The 26,173-nt window shown below is 54.6% G+C and overlaps 1 protein-coding gene across 1 annotated transcript in view; it reads left to right on the forward strand.

The window, feature by feature from the left end:
* LOC145714071 (polyprenol dehydrogenase-like) overlaps positions 1 to 21,010 on the forward strand; it is a 135,294-nt gene extending 114,284 nt beyond the window's left edge. The window contains exons 6-7 of the mRNA XM_081793143.1: positions 4,109 to 4,316; positions 20,100 to 21,010. Of these exons, the coding sequence (XP_081649269.1) occupies positions 4,109 to 4,316; positions 20,100 to 20,303 (412 nt within the window). The 3' untranslated portion in view covers positions 20,304 to 21,010. The remainder of the gene's footprint in view (positions 1 to 4,108; positions 4,317 to 20,099) is intronic.
* Positions 21,011 to 26,173: the final 5,163 nt, after the last annotated feature.

Genomic DNA, 26,173 nt, shown 5'->3' on the forward strand with positions numbered 1-26,173 from the left:
CGTGGATCGCACGACGTTGTCCAGGGGCGTCCGTAACAAAGCACCGCAGCCGGCGTGGCTTAGAACCACAGGACCTGAGTCTCTGCCAGCTCCGGAGGCTGGACGTCCAGGCGGCGAGGGGCACGCTCCTTCCCGAGGCTCTTGGGGGCAGAGTCGGTTCCAGACGCCCGTGGCAATGTTTGCCGCTTACAGATGCGCCCACCCAGGTCTGCCTCCGTCCTCCCACAATTATTTATCACCTCTGGCAGCCCAAACCCCCTTTTCTTTGTCTACTCACTCCTCCACCGTTTCCCAACCTTGGTTAAATGGTATATAAACCCAAGCCTAATGGTCTTTTATGAAGTTCCCCCTAAAGATGTAAAGTTAAGAATAACATTGATGTGACTTTCCCCTGTTGATCTAGCAGTTCTCAATTTAATTTGCAGACCTTATGGACAGCACTCAAAAGTCTGGGAGGAACGTTTTTCTGCCCTCCGCCCACACGACGTACCACATTACCACCTGTAACTTTTGTTTCAGATTAGCCTTTGAATTATTCTTTAATTACCCAAATATGTTCGTATTTACAGAAAACAAATGTGTATTTTCACGGTTTGCATTCTGCTTTTTGACACCACGTATTACGAAAGGAAGCAGTTAACCGTTCCGTGTAGAACCCAGCCACGCACACGTTTCCTGAATTCGTTTATCCTGATGCAGCGAGAACAGTTCTTGGACGCTGTCTCCCTGCTCCCTTTCATCTGTTAACTTTCAGCCTCTTTCTTGTTCGCCGCACCGGCTGCCTTTCCAAGTCCTTGGGGTTCTATTTACAAACCTCAGTGGGGAATCACGTCCTCCTGTTTATTTGCTTTGATTCTTTTCCATTTCCGCCTCGGACGAGTCTTTCTCCCTAAGTCCGCCGGGGGACGTCTCATGAAATTACTTGTCCTCTTAGACTTTCTTCCTCTGTCCTCTGGAAAAATGTATTGACTCCCCCCCGTCCCGGCCCTGCAAAGTATTTTTAAAGATTTTTACTGCTTTCTTCTCCCTTCTGCCGTATAAAACCATAATCATAACACATCCATTTTAACTTGGGAAACGTGCATACTTAAGTATCACAGCCTTGAAAGGCCCCGACCTTCACCCCGACCCGGGCAATCTTGGGAATTCCGTGCAATGCTTGCACGCACACGGCCCGTCGCCAGTGGCCAGAAGCCAAGAGGAAAGTCGGCATCGATCTGCCTGCAGTAAATAACCGCCTGTTTCCTGCGGCCTTGCCCTCCCCCCTGCGGGAAGCAGAGAGGAGAAATCGGCCCCAAAAAGAGAAAACTCCCAGTATGTTGACGATAATTGAGGGTTTGGGGCTTGTGTTGGATCAGGGAGGGAATCTGTGCTCTGAACCGCCCTGTATTTTTTTCTCTTACTCCCTCCCTCCCTAACAGCCCCGGTTTCCATTCTTTTGGCAAACGGTCTGTGGCAACTTTGTGCGGTGTTACCCTCACTGACCTGCCCCCCTCACTCATCCGTTAAGACAGAGGAGCTGGGGGTTCATTCTCCAGCAGAAATGGGACGGACCCCCAGCCAGACCCGTGGAGCGGAAAACGTGCCCCGTCGGAAACCTGCACACAGATGTGTCTGGCACCTTGATTCCTCGTTCCCGAAACTGGGAAGCCGCCTAGGTGTCCTTCAGCAGTGAAACAAGCCAATATGACTCCAGCGGTAGAACATTCTGGAAAAGGCAAAACTATGCAGACAGTAGAAAAATCGCTTGTGGCCTGGGGTTGGGGAGGAGGCAGGGCTGGAGAGGAGGGGCACATGGGGCTTTTTGGGCCGAGAATCTATTGTGTTTGGGACCATAATGGTGCTTAGAGGTCACTGTACCTTTGCCCAAACCCGTAGGATGTGCACCACCGAGAATAAAGCCCCACGTATATTAAACTCTGGGCTCTGGGTGGTCCGTCCACATTCGTCACTTGTACCAAAGCACCGTCCGGGGGGGATGCCGGTCATGGGGGAGGCTGTGCATGAGCAGGGACAGGCAGGGGGTGTGTGGGAAGCTCTAACCGCCCCTTGGTCGCTGTGAACCCACAACTGCTCAAAAAACAATGGGGCGCCTGGGTGGCTCAGTCGGTTGGGCATCCAACGTCAGCTTGGGTCAGGATCTCACGGTCCGTGAGTTCAGGCCCCACATCGGGCTCTGTGCTGACAGCTCAGAGCCTGGAGCCTGCTTCACATTCTGTGCCTCCCTCTCTCTCTGACCCTCCCTTGCTCATGCTCTGTTTCTGTCTCAAAAATAAACAGAAACATTAAAAAAAAAACACATGCAAAAGAAAACCAAACAAAAGAAAAAAAACCAAAAAGGAACAAAGAAAACACCGGCTTTAAAACGTTGTAATCATGTTCCAAGCACATTATGAGACGACAGACGTCACAACTTTGACAAAACTCAAACGTGGGTTTCTGTAAATGGACTATGAGACGTAACTACGTACTTCACGGCTGAAAAATGATTTGAAAGATAAAAACAGGCCGGTCCCATACATCCCAGGCTTCCAGAGCTGGGCTCTGGGCTCTGTTTTCATCTCGTGTTAGAGGCGTGGCTCAGTCCGCTGAGCGTCGGACTCTCGATTTCGGCTCAGGTCCTGAGCTCACGGTTCCTGAGTCGGAGCCCCTGCATCAGGCTCTGCGCTGACAGTGTGGAGCCTGCTCGGGAGTCTCCCCCGGTCTTTCTCCCTGCACCTCCCTGCTGCTCGTGCTCTGTCTCAAAATAAATACACGGGTTTTTTTTTTAATGAAATAAAAAACAAAGGCAGACAGGGAGAATTGCCGATCCTTACAAACGTTGAAATGTATGGCTTTCTGCTCGGTTCTCGAGCGTAACGCCAGGTACCTGCATGACCCCTGAGTGCTGAGGTCACGTGGAGGTCCTACAAACGGGAAAAACCCCATGTGCAGGGGAGTGGGAACCCAGTTAGGATACCCCAGGGGCAGAGGGCAGGTGGGAGGCCCTCGGGTGCAGGCAGGCAAGGGACTCCCAACAGGTGAGGGACCCAGGCAGGTGCGGGATGGGGCAGGTGAGGGACCCAGGCAGGTGCAGGATGGGACAGGTGAGGGACCAGACAGGTGAGGGACACGAACAGATGAGGGATGGGGCACGTGAGGGACCCATACAGGTGAGGGACCCAGACAGGTGAGGGACGGGGCAGGTGAGGGACCCGGACAGGTGTGGGACCCAGATAGGTGAGGGACCCAGATAGTGAGGGACGGGGCAAGTGAAGGACCCGAACAGGTGAGGGACCCAGACAGGTGAGGGACAGGGCAGGTGTGGGATGGGACAGGTGAGGGACGCAGACAGATGAGGGACGGGGCAGGTGAGGGACGTGGACAGGTGAGGGATCCAGATAGGTGAGGGACCCGGATAGGTGAGGGACGGGGCAAGTGGACCCGGACAGGTGAGGGACACAGACAGGTGAGGGACGGGGCAGGTGAGGGACCAGACAGGTGCGGGATGGGACAGGTGAGGGACGTGGACAGATGAGGGATGGGGCAGGTGAGGGACCGGGACAGGTGAGGGACCCAGATAGGTGAGGGATGGGGCAGGTGAGGGACCGGATAGGTGCGGGATGGGACAGGTGATGGACGCGGAGAGATGAGGGACCCAGATACGTGAGGGACCCAGATAGGTGAGGGACGGGGCAGGTGAGGGACCGAACAGGTGCAGGATGAGACAGGTGAGGGTCGTGGACAAGTGAGGGACCCGGAAAGGTGAATGAGCCAGACAGGTGAGGGATGGGGCAGGTGAGGGACCCAGACAGGTGAGGGACCTGCACAGGTGAGGGATGGGGCAGGTGAGGAAGGCGGACAGGTGAGGGATGCGGACAGATGAGGGACCCAGACAGGTGAGGGACCCGCACAGGTGAGGGACTGGACAGGTGCAGGATAGGACAGGTGAGGGACGCAGACAGGTGAGGGACCTGGACAGGTGAGGGATGGGGCAGGTGAGGGACCCAGACAGGTGAGGGATGGGACAGGTGAGGAACACGGACAGGTGAGAGACGGGGCAGGTGAGGGACGCGGGTAGGCGACAGGTGCATCACCGTCTGACGCGTGTCCCGCTCTGCCCCTGCAGCCGCTGCTACTCCCCCCACGGCGCCTACGCCCAAAGCAAGCTGGCGCTCGTCCTGTTCACCTACCACCTGCAGAGACTGCTGGCCGCCCAGGGGAGCCCCGTGACCGCCAACGTGGCCGACCCGGGGGTGGTCGACACGGACCTGTACAGACACGTCTTCTGGGGCACGCGTCTCATCCAGAAGATGCTCGGCTGGTGGGCGTTCAAGGTAAGCCTGCGACGTTCGCCTGGCGGTTCCCGGCCCTGCCGTCCGCGGCCCCGGGGGCGGCCACCTCGGGGCCACTTTCGCGCGGCCGGGTGCCCCCGTCGGGTCGACAACAGTCAGCGGTGGGAGCCGCCCGCGTGTGCAGTCAAACCGCCGCTGGTGTTTGTCTCCAGGGCGGACGGCAGGTTTGCGCACGCGTTTCTGAATCAAAGTCTGGTTGATTTCAGAACGTCGTTTCTTTGTCTCGCCGCTGCTTCCGGCGTCCCTGGCGACCCTTGCGCCCCGGAAGGGCGTCGGAAGGGCGCGGTCTGGGCCCCAGCTTCCCGGAGTGGCTGCGTGTGTGTTTCGGGGCCCGCCTTCCCCCCTGCTTCCGGGATGTGGGGGTGCTCGCCACACCGGAGTCTCTGGGGAGCTTTGCCACTCTGCGTCCCTCAGCCTCCTTACCAGGAGCGCGCAGGCTGCCTCCGCTTTGGCACCGCGAAGTCGCACAGGTTGCGCCTGAGCCCGAATGCCACCCGTGGGACCCACCAGCGCCTCTGTTTGGATGTTCGTCCCTCCCAGTCCCTGTTGCCCCCAGTGGGGTGACGGCCAGCTGTATCCAAGCTTCCCGGTTTCTGTGCTAACGTCGTGTTTAGAGATCCCCACCCCCCACCCCCCACCCCCCCCCCCCCCCCCCCGTTGCCTTTTGTCTTGTTGGGACCAGTTCCTCCATCAGTCTGGAAGGCGTTGGAAGGGAGTCATGCGTACTGATCACGGTCCCCGCCCCCACCCCGTGGGTCCCAACGGTCCCCGCCCCCACCCCGTGGGTCCCAACGCCCACCCTTCTCCGCTGATCCTGGAGGGGAAGGCTCAGGTTTCCTACACCCCTGCCCACACCCCTGTGTCTGATCTGAATTCAGTCTCCTGCTCTGTCCCTTCCCTGCCTGTGTATTTCTTTCCACATCAGCTTTTAGGTTACCTGTGATTTGAAGAAAACACAGCAGAGGTTGAGGACATATCTGTTTACTTACCCAGTGGTCCTGTCTTTCTAGGTTTGGGCTGTTGCCAGATTTTTACAATACATTAGAGTCGAGGAGAACTGGGATGCAATAAGGTCGCATAAAATATGATAAGACAAGAGTAGACTAAGATAGGACAGGATAGGATACGATGGCCGTCAGAGCAAGCTAATCGGGAGGGATGTGTGACTTGATTTGCGGGGGGGAGGCGTTGAGATTTCACACTGTGACCTTTGTTGTCCCGAGAGTAAGTTGTCTTTCCTTTCCCGGATGTCTTTCCCGATGCTGGTGACTTTGTGATTTATAATAAAAATCTCTGGTCTCCCGCCTGGCTCTGGCCAGGAGCTCCTAAAACCCTTGGAATTTCCGGGCCGGGAGAGCCAGAGGGGTGTCTTTTGTTATGCGAATGAGGGGACCTTTGGGAAGCCCCAGTCTTTGGGGGCTGGTTACCAGGGGAACCAACCGCGGGATGAGAGGCTTGGCACTTTCTGCCCCGCCCCCCTGACCTCCTGGGAGGGGGAGGGGAGGGTGGCTGCAGTTAGAGCCAGTCTGACCTAAGAGGCCCTCTTATGATCACCCGGTGAGCTAGGCAGTGAGATATTTCCCCGCGCCCCTGCGAGCCCCTCTGGCAGGTTGAGGGAACCGAGGAGGCTTTGGAGGAACCTCCAGTCTACGCACAGTTCACTCCACTGCACGGGTGACAACCTGAATTTTCAATTGGCAGCTGAAGGTGGGGGGTCGGGGACAGTCCTACCCTGTGGCATCTGAGGCCACATCCAGGTGCCTCAGAGTGGATGTGTCAGAGCCGAGGGGTTGGTGTCTGAGAATCGCTTGCTGCTCCCAGGGGAACCCCGGAACCCCGCATCTTGGACGTGCCGAGACCAGGATCCTAACGCCTTGCACGGGTGTTTCATTAATTCTCAGTAAATACCCGTACTTGTCTTGTGATGTCTTGAGGTTTCGGGGGTGAACAGATGTCACTAGAAATACTGCCAACGGGCGGCACCTGGGGGGCTCAGTCGGTTGAGCCTCCGACTGGGCTCAGGTCATGATCTCACAGTCTGTGAGTTCAACCCCTGCATCAGGCTCTGCGCTGACAGGTCTGAGCCTGGAGCCTGCTTCGGATTCTGTGTCTCCCTCTCTCTCTGCCCCTCCCCTGCTCATTCTCTCTCTCTCTCTCTCTCTCTCTCTGTCAAAAATAAATAAACATTAAAAAAAAAGTGCCCAGGGTTTCCCCAAAATGCACCTGCAAAATCTAACCCCCATCCCATACAGGGCATCGAGTTTGTCTTATCAGCCTCTCACACACGTGTGTCTCTGAAATTTAACTTTGCTTTCTTTGATCCCTAGGGAAGTAGAATAATATGAGTTTTTTTTTTTCTCAGTACATCAGTTTCCTGGGGGAGCAAAAACAAATGACCACAGACAGGATGGCAAGAACCACAGAAATTTATCCTGTCCCAGCTCTGGAGGCCAGAAGTCTGATACCCAGTGGGGACAAGACCACTAAGATCCACACAGGACCACTGAGATCCAGGCAGGGCAGGGCTGCTGAGATCCAGGAGGGGCAGGGCCACTGAGATCCAGGCAGGTCAGGGCTGCTGAGATCCAGGCAGGACAGGGCCACTGAGATCCAGGAGGGGCAGGACCACTGAGATCCAGGAGGGGCAGGACCACTGAGATCCATGCAGGGCAGGACTGCTGAGATTCAGGAGGGGCAGGGCTGCTGAGACCCAGGCAGGGCAGTGCCACCGAGATCCAGGTGGGCAGGGCTGTGCTCCCTCCTGAGGCTCCAGGGGAGGGTCCTTCCTGCCTCTTCCAGCTTCTGGGGCTCCAGGCGTCCCTGGGCTCGTGGCCGCGTCCCTCCCGTGTCTGTCTCTGTCTTTGCGGGTCTTCTCCTCTGTGTCTGTGTCTCTCCTCTTGCCTCTCCTATGAGGACACCTGTCATCGGATTCAGGGCCACCCTGATCTAGGATGGGCTCATCTCAGACCCTTCCCTTCGTCACATTGGCAACGACTCTGTTTTCAAGTAACGTGCCCTTCACCCTACTGGGAGCTAGGACCTCCAAATGTGTTTTGGGGGCCAGGACCCAATTTAACCCACAGTTAATAAGTCCATATTAAGTGTTTGAAATCTTAGATCTACCCTCTTGGTCAGGAACATCTGGGTCGTTTCTCGTTCTTTGCGGTTTCCAACAACGTTCCCGTAAGGCATCAACCGTGCGTGTCCAGTGCTGTTTCTGTCCCAGTCTCTCTAGGGAACACCGTGGGCTCTGGCCTGAGAAGGTTCTAGAAGGTTCTCCCGTCTGCATGTCCCGGAGAATTCCATGGGCTTTCAAGGACAGTTTTACACAAACTGGTTCAAGGGCTGAGAATGCCTCCAGCCTTTGTACCTTTGTTGATTCTGTGGCTGACGTCTTGTTTTTAATGGATTTTCAGTCTTCCGTTTGTGAAGCCAGATGAGGACTTAAGGCGTGAATATAATCCCATCCCCGCCCCTTCTTTGTAGTATGTGAACCTCTCTTGAAAATGCTCTTACCTACTCTTTGCGCAATTAGCTAATAGATGATATTGCCGGGTCATATCTTATTTGCTATTTTCAGTGGCCACGTGGTTTTGCCAGTAAAGTTTTATCCACACACACACACTTGTTCATTCACATGTTTTTTCTGTTTCCACAGCAGAGCTGAGTAGTTATAGCAGAGACCCGATGGCCCATGAAGCCAGCAATATTTAATATCTGGCACTTTCCAGAAAACGGGGAATCTAGTTGACTGGGATCTAGGGAGATGATTGTGTCTTTGCTTTTGTTTCCCTCAAGTCCCTTATTGGGATCACGTGCATCCTAGAGTGGAGGGCCCCCGGTTTCTAGAATGATTCTGCCCGTCGTCGACCATTGATGTCCCCCACACCAGAGGATCCCATTCCCCAGGCAGTTCGCTGGGGACTTCTGTACTGATATTTACCCCAGAACCACAAATCCTCCTCTGTGCTCTGTCTGTCAAGTTGCGATACTAACGTCCTGATGAAAATATTGGCCTTTGCAAGCTCTGTGGGTTTGCAGATTTTCACACGGATGGTTCCAACTCGGCTTTCAACGTTCTCTTTAATGCGGATCGCTTTCTTGAGGATTCCTCCCTCGCCCTGAGTCAGCGTTGACAGCTCGGTCCCTTCGAGGATTGTGGGTTTCGACAAGTGTCGGAATTAAAGAGGACGGCCAGGGGAGCTCTTCTCGAGGCCTGCCCGCCACGCGTGCCCCTGGTCTCATCCGAGCGCCTCTCGTGAACCAGCTGCACCCCACAGCTCCCTGCAGGGCTTCATTATCGCCCTTCCTTTTCCATCTGCCTTCCTACCGACTCATCATCGGGTGTCTACTTCCTCCAGCAAAGGGACTTGGAAATATTGTCTCACGCCAACAGAGCAGCCTCATTCGGCCTGCCCCAGACCCGGCTGGCAGCGCCCCGGGGACGCATGGCGCAGTTCCTTGAGAAGAAGCAGGAGGCTGGCACGATTCTGTTGGTCTCTACTTTCCCAGGCTCCGTATGAGTGTAGATGAAGCTTTTCAGCGGTCGTGAAACCCAGGGATGCCAGTGCCGATGCAGAAAACGCATCTGTCAGGTGTGGGGACCGTGGCGTTAGGACAGCAACCCCATGCACCTACCTCACTGCCTCAGGATCAGTGGGGACCATGAGGAAGCACGGTCCTCGGTGCCGGGTGCCTCTGGACCCCTGTGTGGGGCTTGTTTCAAACAATCCCAGGCCTGATTGTGGGTCTCCCCACAATAGGTGGGTCTCCTATTCAAATGAAACAAATTGACAGTGTAGGATGTGGCCACGTCACCGGAACATGTACGACTAGTGACGGCTGGTTCTCTTTAATATGCATTTGGATCAGCCGGTCATTGGGTCACTTGATTGCTTTTTGATGGATGTGTCAGGAGGATGGCAGGTTGCATTCATCAACTCAAGGGCACACGTCCAGCCATCCTCCCCCCCTCATTCAACAAGATTCAAACACACTGTGATCACAACCTTCAGTTGACCTTCTGTCGTGCTGTAGGGACCTACCGCCATTCCTCTTCCCTCGTGGAATCAAACCTGTGGTAGGATATCTCAGACGATCCAGGAGAGCCCAGCGCCATCACAGGGGTCCTCGTAAGGGAGACGAGGGTGGGTCAGACTTGGAGAAAGAAGTGACAAGGAGACAGACTCTCCCCCGGAACATCCAGGAGGAAGGCAGCCCCTGCCAACCCTCGGATTTCGGCCCACTGAGATACGTTTTACACTGTAACCTTGTAGAATTTTGAGAGAATAGATCTGTGCTGTACTAAGCCACCAAGTTTGTGATAATTTACTGGAAGTTTCACCTTCCTTGGGTCTCAGCTCTGAAGACCGTTCCCTTGTGTCTTTCCCAAGTGTGTTGGCTTCAGCTCCTTCCTCTGTAGAGCAGGTGGACAAGACCCGCCTCTCAGGTATATCCTGATTACATCAGACCAGATGGGATCCCCCAGGAGGTGTGGAGCTGGGAGTCAGTGCAGGATGTCCATTCAGACAGACTGAGGACATCTCGGGCAACCTTCCAGGCACGGAGCGATCAAGAGTGCTCACGGGGGCATTGGGGTGGGCACTGCCCCCAGTTGCACCACGGTGACGGGAACTCAACTAGCTATCCCTTGGTTTGACTCCAAGCATTTTCATGAGTGCCAAAAGGAGAAATCTGGTGGCAGTGGTCTACCCTAGTGTTGGGGGTAGGAGGCGAAAGCTTGACTGGGCTTGGAGCCTTTGAAGGTGGGTTGAAGACTGGGCCAGGGTCCAAGGAGGATGAACAATGCTGGAGCTATGTGTGATGCAGAAAGTGGGTCAAGATGGCGGGTGGTCAAACGGACACCACGCCTGTCCTCCACTGTGTCTGCCATCTGAACTCAAGACCGAGAAAGGAACTGAGCTGCCCTTTGTCTCAGTTCTCCCAAGAGCAGCTCTTCCCACTCCCATCCCAAAGCTTGTCCGGGAGACAAGCTTACCGTGTGCTACAAGCCAATGGGCACCTTAGGATGTTAGCTCTGGATGCCAGTTGGGGAACGTCAGTGATGAGGTGAGATCAGAGCCATGCACTTAGAGGCCATGGCATTGGTGCAGGGGGCACTGGATGTGCTCGAGAGGGAGAGAGGAAGGTCAAGACATCTTGACTGGTTGACTCTGGCATATGAAAGAGGAAAGACTCAATGGTAATTCCAAGGTTGCTGACTTAGGAAAGTGAGAGTAATGGTGATTCCAGTCCAAGACATGGGGCGATGAGAAATGCCCAGGTGGGGATCTGGGAATGCTTGACTTTGAGGGGGTTAAGTAGGGTCTTTAGTTCCCCATGTACCAACTGGGCTGCCATGAATGTGCGTCTGTGGCTCAGAGGAGAGTCAGGTTTTCATTCCACAGACGAAGACATGAAAGGAGGTGAGAAATGAACCGTAGGCATGGGGGACGGGGAGGCAGATTCAGGACCAAGAGGGAGAGGGTTGGGGTCTATGGGAAAACCAAGACATGGGCATTCAGCATGACCCCACCCTGACCCTCCCCTGCCCCCACCACCCACAATGCCCCTCGCTTGGGTAATTTGTTAATTCTGGATAATAACATCTGAAAAGATTGTTGTGAAAATTGCTAACCGAATATATGTGAAAGCATTTCCAAAACTGTAAAGCCCTCTATAATTATGTGATTATAAGGCATTCATGTTTCCCTGCGGTTGTATTTAGCACGCTTTAAATTCCATCCTTATTTTGCTATTATTTTTTCAGGCATCTGTGCCCAACTGCCGACCCCACAGCTCCGGCCTCTTGTAAGCTACAGGGTGGTGGGGGTTGTTTTCAGAAGAGCTTTGCTCTGCCCCGAGAGCCAACAAAATATTGGTGAGCATTTAACAGACATTTGCTGTACTGAATCGCACTGAAACAGTCTGTAGTTTCCAGTTCCATCCGTGGCTTCATGCAGAGAAAACCTTTAACTATAAATACACAGAGCCCTCTTCCCTGGTCTCCCAGCAGGCGTCTGGTTCCCCAGCGATCCCCCTGCCCCTGATAAAAGCAACACATTTCACTCTTGGGTTTGGTTTCACATTTTAGACATCTTCCAAGTCTTTAAGGATTATCTTCTTTTTTTTTTTTACAAGCTGTAGATACAATGGGGTATGTTATTTGTGCCACAGGAAGCATTGTTTAGAGAACCTTCTTATCTATGCAGAAGGTGGCTGATTTTTTCAGCACAGAGTGCCCAGAAACACACTTCATCATTCTGGGAGTGAGCCAGAAACCAGCTCATCTCCACTACAGCTGCACGAGGGCAGGTAATCAGATTTTGCTGGGGGATTTGATGGTGGTCATCTGTCCTTGGTGTTGCTTGAGGCCAGAGACAGAATGCAGGTGATGTGGGGCTTTCCGCATATCCGTCTTAATTAGGTCCTTCCCAATCTGCCTCCGTGATTTGTATGATCACAGACCTGAGTCGACAGTCAGTCTGAACACAGTTGCGTACCTGGATCCCATCCTATCGATGGTTCTTTGACGAATTAAGCTGAGGAGGGTCTGCCTCATTTACCCGTCCTGGTTGGGGCTGAACTTCTCTAGGACGTGAGTTCCATCACTGAATGAGCCAAAGAGTGATCCCGGGGAAGAAGAAGAAAGGATTAACAACTCTGGTCCCTGGGGATGAACATCCCCAAGCTTGAGCTTATGGGTCATGAAATATCACCTACATCTTTACCTTGCAGGTACGGGTCGTAGAGGTCATAGGAGAGGAAGCCTTTTGACCTTGCCTTCTTCCCAACATGGCGTCCACCACAGGAAAAGTTGAGTTAGCGAGGGAGGATCCCAATGCCAAAGATCGCCAAGAGCGGGAGGGCTTTCTTCTGCTGGCCCCATGCACAGTCGACCCACGTGGGCTTTCCTTGTCAAGGTTCAGACATGGTGGCTCCCTGGGGCATCCAGCCTACAGCCTGGTGCCCAGCCAATGGCGGATCACTCCACCGTGAGCCACAGGCACAGGACGTCAGGAAATAAGAGCGCAAAACAGAGAGAAGCAAAGGGGAGACGTGAGAGCGGAGGGGCGGTGGCACCAGCTGTGCCTACCCTTGCCGCTGGGGTGTGCAGAGCTCTAGCTCAAAGAGATTCAGGACAAACCTTCCTTCGTCTTCGTGGTCTTCTCATCACCTAGACCACGGCATCTTTCAAATGTGGAGCTTGGGGTTGGGGCATGTGTGCATTTGCTCAGGTGGCAAAGTCCTCTTCCGGGAAGAGCACTGATCCCACCACGACCTCATTGCACCCTGATCACTTGCAAAAGACTCCACCTGCTAATACCGTCCCATTGAGGGTTGGGGCTTTCCCGTAAGGGTCTCGGGGGACGTGCGCATTCAGTCCAAATGGGGACGCCAGCGCTCGCGGGACACATGGCTGAGAAGTATCTGCCGATACCAGTCTTCCTTCCTACTCTGAGGTCCGTGGGGCCGAATCTGACCATGTCCTGCCCCGGACTCATCGTGTAGCAAATGAGTGAAGGTATAACCACCTGTTCCTTGGAAAAGGTGGGTGCACACAGCTCCTTCCTGAGATAGGACACACCTGACGGGCCAGCTGTCCCTAGAGCCTTCCGCAGGGAACGCTCCCAGGAGGAGAGGAAAAATCATCTACTGAGTTGAATTAGGGTTCCCCAGGCTGCCACAACTAACACCACAGACTGGGTGTCCTAAACAACTCACATTCATTGTCTCCCTCAGGGATCCAGGCAGGGCCGAGGATGGGGGTCTGAGATCCAGGGAGGGCTGAGGATGGGAGTCTCAGATCCAGGCAGTGCCAAAGACTGGACGCTGAAATTCAGGAGGGCCCAGTCTGGGAGTCTGAGATACAGGCAGGGCTGAGGCTACGGGTCTGAGACCAAGGCAGGGCTGAGGTGGCGGGTCTGATATCCAGGCAGGGCCGAGGCTGGGAGTCTGAGATCGTGGAGGGGCCAAGGCTGACAGTCTTAGATCCAGGGACGGTGGAGGCCTGGAGGCTGAGATCCCCAAGTCTGAGGCTGGGGGTCTGAGATCCAGGAGGGGCTGAGCTTGGGGGTCTGAGATCCAGGCAGGTCTGAGGCTGGGAGTCTCAGATCCAGGCAGGGCCAAGAACGGGAGGCTGAGATCTAGGCAGGGTAGAGGGCAGGAGGCTGAGATCCAGGTGGGGTCGAAGTTGGAGGTCTGAGATCCAGGCAGGGCTGAGGCTGGGAGTCTGAGATCCAGGCAGGGTTGAGGCTGGGAGTCTGAGATCCAGGTGGGGCTGAACATGGGAGGCTGAGATCCAGGCAGGGCTGAGGTTGGGGGTCTGAGGTCCAGGCAGGCCCGAGGATGGGGGTCTGAGGTCCAGGCAAGGCTGAGCCTGGGAGTCTGAGATCCAGGCAGGGCTGAAGCTGGGGGTCTGAGGTGTAGGTGGGACCGAGGCTGGGAGTCTAAGGTCCAGGCAGGTCTGAACCCGGGGGTCTGAGGTCCAGGCGGGGCCGAGGTTGGCGATCTGAGATCTAGGCAGCGCTGAGGCTCGAAGTCTGAGTCCAGGCAGGGCGGAGGCCAAGAGTCTGAGATCCAGTCAGGGTTGGAGGACAGGAGGCTGAGATCCAGGCAGGGATGAGGCTGGGAGTCTGAGATCCAGGCAGGGCTGAGGCTGGGGTTCTGAGATCCAGGCAGGGCCAAGGCTGGGGGTCTGAGGTCCAGGAGGGGCTGAGCTTGGGGGTCTGAGGTCCAGGAGGGGCTGAGCTTGGGGGTCTGAGATCCAGGCAGGGCTGAGGCTGGGAGTCTGAGATCCAGGCAGGGCTGAGGCTAGGAGTCTGATATCCAGGCAGGGCCGAGGCTGGGAGTCTGAGCTCCAGGCAGGGCTGAGCCTGGGAGTCTGAGATCCAGGCAGGGCCGAAGGGAAGAGTCTGAGATCCAGGCAGGGCTAAGGCTACGGGTCTGAGACCAAGGCAGGGCTGAGGTGGAGGGGTCTGATATCCAGGCAGGGCCGAGGCTGGGAGTCTGAGATCATGGAGGGACCAAGGCTGACAGTCTTAGATCCAGGGATGGTGGAGGCCCGGAGGCTGAGATCCCCAAGTCTGAGGCCGGGGGTCTGAGATCCAGGAGGGGCTGAGGCTGGGGGTCTGAGATCCAGGCAGGACAGGAGGCTGGGAGTCTGAGATCCAGGAGGGGCTGAGGCTGGGAGTCTCAGATCCAGGAGGGCCAAGAACGGGAGGCTGAGATCTAGGCAGGGTGGAGGGCAGGAGGCTGAGATCCAGGTGGGGTCGAATTTGGAGGTCTGAGATCCAGGCAGGCCCAAGGATGGGGGTCTGAGGTCCAGGCAGGGCTGAGCCTGGGAGTCTGAGATCCAGGCAGGGCTGAGGCTGGGGGTCTGAGGTGCAGGCGGGACCGAGGCTGGGAGTCTAAGGTCCAGGCAGGTCTGAACCCGGGGGTCTGAGGTCCAGGCAGGGCCGAGGTTGGCGATCTGAGATCTAGGCAGGGCCGAGGCTCGGAGTGTGAGTCCAGGCAGGGCCAAGGCCAAGAGTCTGAGATCCAGTCAGGGTTGGAGGACAGGAGGCTGAGATCCAGGCAGGGCTGAGGGTGGGGGTCTGAGATCCAGGCAGGGCCAAGGTAAAGCATCTGAGGTCCAGGCAGGGCTGAGGATGGGGGTCTGAGATCCAAGCAGGGCTGAGGCTGGGGTCTGAGATCCAGGCAGGGCCGAGGCTGGGACTGTGAGATCCAGTCAGGACTGAGGCTGGGAGGCTGAGATCCACATAGGGCTGAGGCTGGGTGTCAGAGGTCCAGGAGGGGCCCAAGGATGGGAGTCTGTGATCCAGGCAGGGCTGAGGCTGGGACTGTGATATCCATGCAGGGCTGATGCTGGGTGTCTGAGATCCAGGCAGGCCTGAGGCCAGAGGTCTGAGGTCCAGGCAGGGGTGAGTCTGGGAGTCAGGTCTAGGCAGGGTCAAGGATGGGAGTCTGAGATCCAGGCAGGGCCAAGCCTGGGGGTCTGAGATCCAGGCAGGAGTGAGGCTGGGGGTCTGAGATCAAGGCAGGGCTGAGGTTTGGGTTCTGAGATCCAGGCAGGGTGGAGGCTGGGAGTCTGAGATCCAGGCAGGGTGGAGGCCAGGACGTTGAGATCCAGGCAGGGCTGAGGCTGGGAGTCTCAGATCCAGGTGGGCCTGAGATTGGGGGTCTGAGATCCAGGCAGGGCTGAGGTCGGGGGTCTCAATTCCAAGTAGGGCCGAGGCTGGGAGTCTGAGATCCAAGGAGAGCTGAGGCTGGGAGTCTGAGGTCCAGGTAGGGCTGAGGCTCATTGTCTGAGATCCAGGAGGGGCTGAGTCTAGGAGTCTGGGGTCCATGCAGGGCCGAGGCTGGGAGAATGAGGTCCAGGCAGGGCTGGGATTGGAAGTCTGCGATCCAGTCAGGGCTGAGTCTGAGAGTCTGAGATCCAGGCAGGGCTGTGGCTGGGAGTCTGAGATCCATGCGGGGCAGAGGTTGGTGGTCTGAGATCCAGGCAGGGCTGAGGCCTGTGGTCTGAGATCCAGGCGAGGCTGAGTTTGGGGGTCTGAGATCCAGGCAGGGCCGAGGCTGAAAGTCAGAGATCCATGGAAGGCTGAGTCTGGGAGTCTGAGGTCCAGGCAGGGATGAGGCTGGGGGGTCTGAAATCCCGGCAGGGCTGAGGCCTGTGGTCTGAGATCCAGGCGGGGCTGAGTTTGGGGGCTGAGATCCCGGCAGGGCTGAGTTTGGGGGTGTGAGATCAGGCAGGGCTGAGGCGGTGTGTGAGTTCCAGGAAGGGGCAGAGGCTTGTTCCTCCTGTGTCCTGTGTGTCTGTCTGCTCATCCTCTCTTGTTAGAAGGACCCCATCCCCTTGGGATCAGGCCCATCCTAACGACTCATTCTACCATAACCCCCGTTTACAGACCCACCTCCAAATCTAACGCATTTTGGGGGCCGAGGGCGAGGGCTTCACCATATGAGTCTTGGGGGGCGCAGATCAGCAGGCCTGAGGTGGCTCAGCCCCGTCCAGCTCAGCAGGAAGGCTGCTGCACAGACAGAGGCTGGAGCTGGGCCCGGGGGACGTTCCCCCTGGTTACTCAGCTGTGCTGACCGTCCCCCTGCCCGTGGCGTTTCCCGCTCTACGAGCCCCCTCGGGCTCACAAGTCGTCTCCCTTGTGGTTCTTGTGTGTCACTTGCAGCCATGTTTCTACGTTTGCCAAAAGTCTTTCACTCGCAAGGCGTCGCGCATTTCCCCTGATACTCGTGTGGAAAAGCTAGTTGTATAATTTCCGTTTGCCAGGTGAGGAAAGGGTCCTGGGAGGGTGGTTGGTTTGGCAAAGGTCTCGCAGGGAACAGGTGGTGAGGCAGGAATTTGAACCCAGGTCCTGAGGCTCTTGGGTGTGTTCTCTTCCTCCAGGGGGTGCAGGTAAATCCCCAAAGGTGAAAATCAGGTGTGTGACGGCATGCGAGCTTGTGGGTGAGCACGTGTGTGTGCGTGTGGGCTAGTGTGTGTGCATGTGCCTGAATACGTGTGTGCTCACGTGAGCACGTGTGTATACGTGTGTGTGCATGTGTGAGTCTGAACATGTGTGTGCACAAGTGTGTGCATGTGGCCATGTGTGAGCACATGTGAGCATGTGTGTGCACATGTGAGTGTGTGCATGTGTATGTGTGTGTGCCTGTGGCCATGTGTGAGCACGTGTGTGCATGTGAGTGTGTGCATGTGTATGTGTGTGTGCATGTGGCCATGTGTGAGCACGTGTGTGCATGTCAGCATGTGTGTGCACATGTGAGTGTGTGCATGTGTATGTGTGTGTGCCTGTGGCCATGTGTGAGCACGTGTGTGCATGTGGGCACGTGTGCGCACAAGTGAGTGTGCATGTGAGCAAGTGTGTGCACAAGCGAGTGTATGCATGTATGAGTATATGTGTGTGCACGTGACCATGTGTGAGCACATGTGTGTGTGCATGGGTGAGTGTGTGAGCCCATGTGTCTGCACATGGATGAGTACGTGCAGGTGAGTGTGTGTGCATGTGAGCATGTGTGTGCCTGTAAGCACGTGTGTGTACGTGCGTGTGCATACTTGTACACACACGTGTGTCTCCACACTTATCATGACACCCTCCCTCTCACGCGGACATGACCTATAATTGCTCTGATGGGTGATGATTAGGATGTGATATGAGATATAATGAGGGATAAATGAATAAAACCATCTATTTCATGAGCTGTCAAAACGTTTACGAATTAAAGAATACAAATGAAATCTCATTTCCGTCTTCATTATGAGCCCAAGGCTTTAAAATGTTCTACAAATGATCAGCGGTTGCTTTTTTAAGCCTAGCATCTATCATGTATTTAAGCCATGATAGTTGGGTAAGTGGATGTGATTAATTCTTCACAAGATGCAGTCTAGCCAAGAGACTGCTCTTTTCCTTGCCCCTTCGTGTGTCAGCAGAGCTGGCTGCCCGGGGGTGGCTTGGGTGACTGTGTGCATGTGCATGGGACTGTATGTGTGTATAAATGTGTGCGCGGGTATGTAAATATGGGCTTATGTGTCTGTATCGGAGTATGTGTGTGTGTGCGTGGGAATGGATGCGTGCGTGTGGGTACATGACTGTCCACATGAGCATAGGTGTGTGCATGAGTATGTACGTGTGACTATGTGTGTGAAGGTATGTGTGGGAGTGAGAGTGCCTGTGTGTACATGTGAAAGTACATATGAATACATGTGTGTGAGAAAATATGTGTGTGCAGGTAAATATGTCTGTACATGACTTGCGTGCCTGTGAATGTATGTGCATATAGATGTGTGTACATGCGTGTGAGTATGAGTGTGCATAGAATTGTGTGTGTGCACATGGGAGTATGTGTGCATGGGAGTGTGTGCGTGTCCGTGGGGGTGTGTGTGCACACGTGGGAGTGTGTGCGCGTGCGTGGGAGTGTGTGTGTGCCCATGGGGGTGTGTGCACATGTGGGAGTGTGTGTGTGTCCATGGGGTGTGTGCGCATGTGGGAGTGTGTTTGCACATGTGGGAGTGTGTGTGTGTGTGTGTCCGTGGGAGTGTGCGTCTGTGGGAATGTTTGTGTGCACATGGGAGTGTGTGTGTGCATGGGAGTGTGTGCGTGTCCGTGGGAGTGTGTGTGTCTCTGTGGGAGTGTGTGCGTGCCCGTGGGAGTGTGTGTGTGTGTGTGTGTCTATGGGAGTGTGTGCGTGTCCGTGGGTGTGTGTGTGTGCACGTGGGAGTGTGTGCGTGTGCGTGGGAGTGTGTGCATGGGAGTGTGTGTGTGTCCGTGGGAGTGTGTGTGTGTTTATGGGAGTGTGTGCGTGTCCATGGGAGGATGTGTGCGTACGTGGGAGTGTGTCCGTGGGAGTGTGTGCGTGTCCGTGGGAGTGTGTGCGTGTCCGTGGGGGGTGTGTGTGCACGTGGGAGTGTGTGCGTGTGCGTGGGAGTGTGTGCATGGGAGTGTGTGTGTGTCCGTGGGAGTGTGTGTGTGTTTATGGGAGTGTGTGCGTGTCCATGGGAGGATGTGTGCGTACGTGGGAGTGTGTCCGTGGGAGTGTGTGCGTGTCCGTGGGAGTGTGTGCGTGTCCGTGGGGGGTGTGTGTGCACGTGGGAGTGTGTGCGTGTGCGTGGGAGTCTGTGCATGGGAGCGTGTGTGTGTCTGTGGGACTGTGTGCGTGTCCGTGGGAGTGTGTGTGTGTGTGTCTATGGGAGTGTGTGCGTGTCCGTGGGGGTGTGTGTGCACGTGGGAGTGTGTGCGCGTGCGTGGGAGTCTGTGCATGGGAGCGTGTGTGTGTCTGTGGGACTGTGTGCGTGTCCGTGGGAGTGTGTGCGTGTCCGTGGGAGTGTGTGCGTGTCCGTGGGGGGTGTGTGTGCACGTGGGAGTGTGTGCGTGTGCGTGGGAGTCTGTGCATGGGAGCGTGTGTGTGTCTGTGGGACTGTGTGCGTGTCCGTGGGAGTGTGTGTGTGTGTGTCTATGGGAGTGTGTGCGTGTCCGTGGGGGTGTGTGTGCACGTGGGAGTGTGTGCGCGTGCGTGGGAAGGCCCACCCCCGTGCACATGACGACGCACGTCCACCTTGTGAGGCCCGGAGGCCTCCCCTGGACGAGCAGGCTCGCAGGTCCCGTAAACAGGTTGACCGCGTTGGGTACGTTGTGTGTGCTTTGTGCTGTGTTCTCACGACAGGGGAGGCCAGAGAAGGAGAACGCGGTCCAGAGACTCGTTAGGCAGAGAAAACGCATTTCCAAGACCGCGTGGCATTTCCCGAAAAGCATCCGCCTCGCAGCGGACGCGTGTTGTCCCGCGGTCGGCTGTGTAGACCCACGGGGCCCGTGAGAAGGGTTGAGGGGCTGGGGTGGGCGGATTTCCGCAAGTTTATGAAGCAACATAAGCCCCCCCGAGCGTTCAGCCTGTCGTAAGCAGCTCAGGGGACGTTCTGCTGGCTTCTGGGCACGGAATCACAGCCCCAAGGGTCCTGGGGTCACCACCATTTGCAGTGTCCTGAGGTCCTCTTGGGTCCCCCGCCCCGCGGACTGTGCCCACGTTGTGACGTTGCCCCGGTGCGCCAGACGCAGGGCTCAGCCCTCACGTGTCTTGTCTGCGTTCCCAGCTTCTCTTTGCACTTTGCTGTCCCCCTACACGGTGACCGTTGCCCAGGAACGCTGCCACCCCCCCCCCCAGCCCCCGCTGGAAACTCGCGTCTGTGGGGGCCCCGAGAATCCCGTGCTCTGTGCTCGGAAAGCTGACGCGTCCTGGCCTTCTTCCCTCTCCCCGCAGACCCCAGATGAGGGCGCCTGGACCTCCGTCTACGCAGCGGTCACCCCGGACCTGGAAGGAATCGGCGGCCGCTACCTTTACAACGAGAAGGAGACCAAGTCTCTGATGCTCACGTACGACCGAGATCTCCAGAGACAACTGTGGGCCATAAGTTGCCAGATGACCAGCATCACTGACGTGACCCAAGACACCCTCTTGGGGTAACGGCCACATTGGGAAGACCTCGCCTCGGGCCCGGCAAATGCAGGTCTGTGACCGATCCCCGTGTCTGCCTTTTCCACAGCGGCTGCCTTCAGGGCTCTGTCCCCAACGGTCTCCTGTCTGCTGTCCTTCCTTTGCGGGAAATCGGGGAACAAAAGAAATATTGAGTGTAGCCTCCAAGTGGCCGTGAGCCATAAATTGTGTGCCAAGTTTCTCCCAAGTGCCAAGAACCATTAAATGCTGCCTAACCCAAGTGTTCCATGTTTCTTGAGTAACACGGCAGGGAGTAGGTTTGAGGAGACACGTTTCAAGTGACACAGGCACTTTGACACGAGCATGAAGCCTCGGGTCTCCAGAGGTTTCTGGGTCCCGTGACTCCTTTGTTCTCCCACACACCCACTATTCTGGACACTCAGCTTGGACTCCTGGGTCCCCAAGACAGAGAGACATGAGCCTTCCTCAGTCTGTTGGGTCCAGGTTGAGGTGGAAACCCATGGTCTACTCCACACTTTGACAATGACCCTGCCCCGGTGCCACCTTCTGCCCGTAGGTCTGCTGACATGAGCTCAAGCCCATCGTCATGTGGATATGACCAATGCCAGTCAGGGATTCCGTAGAACAGGTGGGCGGACAGGGTCCTGGACGGCACTCCCCATAGAGATCTGTAGGATGGGGAGGAAGAGAGGGGTCTGGACAGCTCTTGCCATGGGTTGTGTCCCTAACAGAATGTCTGTTAACGTTTCCATTGGCACCCTTCCTAGAGACATCTGCAGGACCCGGTTTATACTTAGTCCAGGATACTAGACGAGTCTTAAAAATATGTAATGCCCAGTCGTGGGTGGTGACCACAGTTCATCAGAGCCCAGCTGAGCCGCACATTTCCTTCTGGTTCCTTGCATATCCGTAGGCACAGGCAGCTTGTCCACCAGGGACATGAGGGGTGGCACACGCAGTGGAAGTCAGGCAGACCTGGAAGGTCGTTGGGGTTGTGTCCAGTCGGTCTCTCTAGGAGGTGAAGTATGATCCGGTTCAAAAGATACCTGCACGTGCTACCCTCCCAGAACCTGTGAATGTGATGCTACTTGGAAAGATAATCTTTGGGAGGGAATTAGGACAAGCGGATCATCTTGGCTTCTCGAGGCAGACCCAACGTGATCCCAAGTTTCCTCTTCTGAAATAAGTAGACAGAGATTTCGTGACAAACGAGGAAGAGGTCATGTGACGATGGGGGCAGAGATTGGAGACACACAGCCACACACAGGGACTCCTGGAGCCCCCAGAAGGTGGAAGAGGCCAGAAGGATCTTCCCCGGGAGCCTCTGGAGGGAACGTGACCCTGCCCCGCCTGGCTCTCAAGAGCTGGGGGAAGGTGAACTCCTATGCTTTTAAGCCACCAACCAATTGATAGGAATTTGGAACCTGATAGAATCTGATGGAAATTGATAGGACCTCATACAGCTCCCGACGCTTCCGAATATCTCACGCACTCTACTGGGCAGGATCCTTGACTTTAGGGCTCACCCTCACCCCCAGTCGGGCAAGGATGGCTCCGTCCTCCGTCTGAAGATGTCCTCAAATTCTAACAACAACAAACTAGCCGTTGGACATGCAATAGGAAGGAGACTGTGTCTGTGCCTCTGGACTGCAGATGGCATTTCCAGACCAGTGACCACAGGCTGGTCATCTCACTCTCCATTCCCTCCGTTGACAGAATCTCATCAAAGACTCAAACCCGATGTCAACTCTGGGCACATGCATTCTTTGGAACCACAGCCCGCAGCTCTTCCAGTGTGGGGTTCACACTGGACACGGGGACAGGTGCTTTATAGTTCGCTGCTTGGATGGTCAGGGTGGATGGACTGGCGCCATGAGGCGTTCTCCTTCGGGAATGGAGCGTCCCTTAACGGGAACTTAATAAAATGCAAAGGAATGTCTTTGCTCTGGTTTGGGAGACGTGAGAATGCCCGGGGGGAGTTCTCCGTGTTTCCGTGGCCAAGGTGGTAAACCCTACAGAGACCTCCTTCTCAACAAAGATGCTGAAGATGTTTCTGAAGGTCCACTAAGGCTCGTGGGTTTTGGTTGCCCACTGGGGGAGCCTCTGAAAAGGATTGCTGGTCATCTCCAATTTCAACAGAATTCCAGAAGCAATTCCTCTGGATAATCAGCATTTCTGTAGAGCTTCTGAAGGCATCTTCTTGATCTTCCAAGTTCAAGGACCGCCCCCCCTCCCCTGAGCCAGGCATATTTGAATTACAGCTTCCAGCCCTGGGTATCGGCACGCCCTCAAACTGCTCAGATATCCTACTGAAGCCCTAGACTCCGGACTAATGTCTTCTAGAACTAGAATCCCTTCCTTGATTAAACCAAGAGCGAGCTGTGCCTCATCTAGTATTCCGAATAGCCGGGAATTTGCACCACAAAACAGAATCTTGAGTTCTGGAAGGTGCCAACGTTGGAGCATTTATATGTCATCAGAGAACCTATTACAGCTTGAGGCCATTGTACACAAATGCCAGCGACCGTGTCCGTGATCACAAAGGTACTTTCCGAGTCGAGGCTCAGGATGGCTCCTGGCCAAGCCGACATCTTCCACCACTGAGATAACACACACGCCGGGATTTGACAGATGCCACAATCCCCAAGCTGAGAAGACGCGCTTCACAAACAATTTGAACGTTGTAGGACCCTGGCCTCAGATTCCTCCTCCTCGTTACGTGACAGACCTTATGTTTCTTTTCCTCCCTGGAAGAGAGAGGGAAGAAAACAACAACATAGTTCTGGAGAAGGTAGCTTGTTCCCTCGACACCGGATCATAAAATTCCTCGGAGACATTTCCCAGAAGCCGGAGAAATCGTGCGGATCTCTGGGTGAGTAAAGCGAAATCCGTGGCTTGGCAGGCACTGGAGGTCCTGGGTTTGAGCCTGTGGCTCACGTTAGGGGAGTGGACAGGGTCTCCGTGCACACTCCAGGGTGATGACTTTCCATCCACGGGCAAGACTCGATTCGGTAGTTGGGCTCATGATGTGTGTTTGTCTTCTCGTTAAAGAGGTTCTTTTCTTCCCTCGGTGTAGCAACAATGAGCTCTGTTTGGGTTCAGCAGCGGGAGGGACCCCATCGTTCATTCATCTGTTCAGTCACTTAGTCAGTCAGTCAGTCAGTCAGTCATTGCTACAAGCCAGGTTCTGAGGAAACACAAGCTCACTCAAGTGACCAAAGGCTGGTCCGTGTAGTACACAGGCTCTGTCTAGATGCCAACTGGATATTGAGGATGTCTGTACCATGAACAGGTGGCATGGGCAACTCTCATCTTGGCTATTAGGAAACACAACCAGAGAAGGTGCACTGGGCTCCCTCCAAGGAAGGAGGCGGGATTGGGGGGAAGCTTCTTGGATTGGCCTATGGGTCAGGGAGGGCATTCCATGCTCATTTCCATTGGATCGGAGCTTTGGGAAGCGTGAAGTCTTGCATCGGGCGCCATCATTAAGCCTTTGGGTCTCTGTGATGCATCGTCTACTGAATGATGATGCTGACACCCACCCTGTCTGCACCCAGCTTTGCTGAGAGGACAACAAGACCCATGTATGCAGTCTGCTTAAGGGAAGTTCAGGAATAAATGTATGCCACCCGTGTCTTTGCATCCAAAGTCTGGATTTGATTTGCCATTCAAGTGGAGAAATCACACTTGACCCTTGAACCACAGGGGGTTAGGGCTGCCCAGCCTCTATGCACTCAAAAATCCACATGTAACTCTTAACCCCCCAACAACTTAACTGCTAGGAGCCTACTGTGGACCAGAAGTCTGACTGATAACATAAATAGTCAACTAACACACATTTTGAATGCTCTGTGTATTATATACTGTGTTCTTACAATGAGATCAGCTACAGAAAATAAAGTGCGATTAAGAAAATCATAGGAAGAGAAAATACCTTTACAGGACTGTGCTGTATTTATTGAAAAAAAATCCGCATCTCAGTGGACCCGCACAGTTCACACCGTGTGGTTCAAGGAATTGTAGTGGCAGCTGTATTTTTTGTCATCTGCATACCGGAATCCTGGGCATTCGGTCTACATTTTTTGCTTGTTTACCAAAAGCTTTAAAAGCACAAACACAAACCCAGACTTAAGTCCCTCCTGGTTTCCAGCATGTGCCCTGAAGGGACAGTGCGTGAATGTGTGCGTGTAGTAATCTCTGGCTCTGAGATTCTTAACTAATGAAGTGCGTTCTCCTGTTCAGGAATAGAGCTCTACCAGTGTGTGCGTTTAGTTGCTAATCTATCATTTTTGGTTACGCCAGGTGTCTAATTTCTTCCTTTGCTTCTTTTTACAATTCTTTGCCTTCTTTCTGGGATGGATCGTCCGACTTCCTGATTTGACGAATGCCATTTATTGTTTAGTTTCTGGACGTCTAGCCTTCTGTGTCCCTCATTTCTCCCTCTGACTTGGTTAATGTCTCACAGATACCGTCGGCCATCCCTGTCTCCTTGTTTTCCTCTTTAGCCCGTGGGTTACTCAAGCGTGTGTTTAAATTTTCCCAGACGTGTAGATATAAAAATAATTTTACTGTCACGAGTCCAGCAGTGCCTTAAAAACTTTGTTTGCTCTAAGTCACCCAAGACCCACTTACATTGTCCTTCAAAGAAGACCGTGTGGTACAACTGGTCTACCATGGTGCTAAGTGTGGCCAACTGGGTTTTCATGGAAAATATCCTGGAGAAAATCAGAGCATGGTAACTACGAGGGCCTTTTTTAGGGGGGGGGGTATTCATTTTATTCTTCTGACTTTATTGAGGTATAACTTAAGTATATACTTGATGTGTAGGGCATGGTGCTTTGACACTTACACTGGGAGATGTCTATTTGCTATAACTTGGGCAAAGAGTGTCCTGTTTTGTTCAATGAGTCTTTTTATGGTCATTGCCCTCGCAAGAGGTTGGCTGTACATGGGGATTCAGGCTGCAGAAGTGAGTAATACTGTGTGAGTAATACCACTGTCGTGAGTTGGGTCCACGTCACCTACACCTGACGAGTTGTTGGCTTCCCTTCCCCATGGCCCGGTGGTTTTCCATTCTGGCTGTTCTCCACATGGTTCATGGAAACACAGAGAAGAGCACACTGAGAAAACAAATCTCCCCTTCACATTTAGCAGGAGGATGCCAGCATGTTAGACGTGTTGTAAGGCACAAGACAGGGCCACCTCATGTAGAATGTCCCCACGCCCACATGCCTTCTCAACGTCTGGCCCAGATGCAGGTGGACATTCTGTGTAACTAACCCGAGTCTACAACCAAATGCTCTGTTGACACATAAATGCCATCGTTGCATTTTCCAGCCAAGCAACCACTGCATTAACCCAAGATTGCCCTTGGTTGCATTGTTCAACTTGTGCAGAAATTGACGTTGCAGCTGCTGGCATTTGAGTGAGAACACAGCATGCCTGGGGCAGCCTCTGTTTTGAGGCCGACACCTTCACTGGGGATCCCACACACAAGCATCTTCCTGCTTCATCGTCTCCAAGCACTGACATGTTCCAATGCCTATCACTTTCTTATAAATTGTATTATGTGGACACGACGTGGCTATCATTCAGTTTGACTATGGGGGTAAGTATCTATGATTTCATTTTAGGATAGTGCGGGCGCATTAAAAATGCATTCCTGGGGCACCTGCGGGGCTCAGTCGGTTAAGCCTCCAGCTCTCGACTTTGGCTCAGGTCATGATCTCATGGTTCGTGAGTTTGAGTCCTGCATCGGGCTCTGTGCTGACAGCTCAGAGCTTGCTTGAGATTCTCTCTTTGTCCCTCTCTCTGCTCCTCCCCTGCTCATGCTCTATTTCTCTCTCAAAATAAGTACATTCTTTCTCATCGACAAGTAG

This window comes from Panthera onca, chromosome X (genome assembly GCF_046562875.1).
Source record: "Panthera onca isolate mPanOnc1 chromosome X, mPanOnc1 haplotype 2, whole genome shotgun sequence".
Taxonomy (NCBI): domain Eukaryota; kingdom Metazoa; phylum Chordata; class Mammalia; order Carnivora; family Felidae; genus Panthera; species Panthera onca.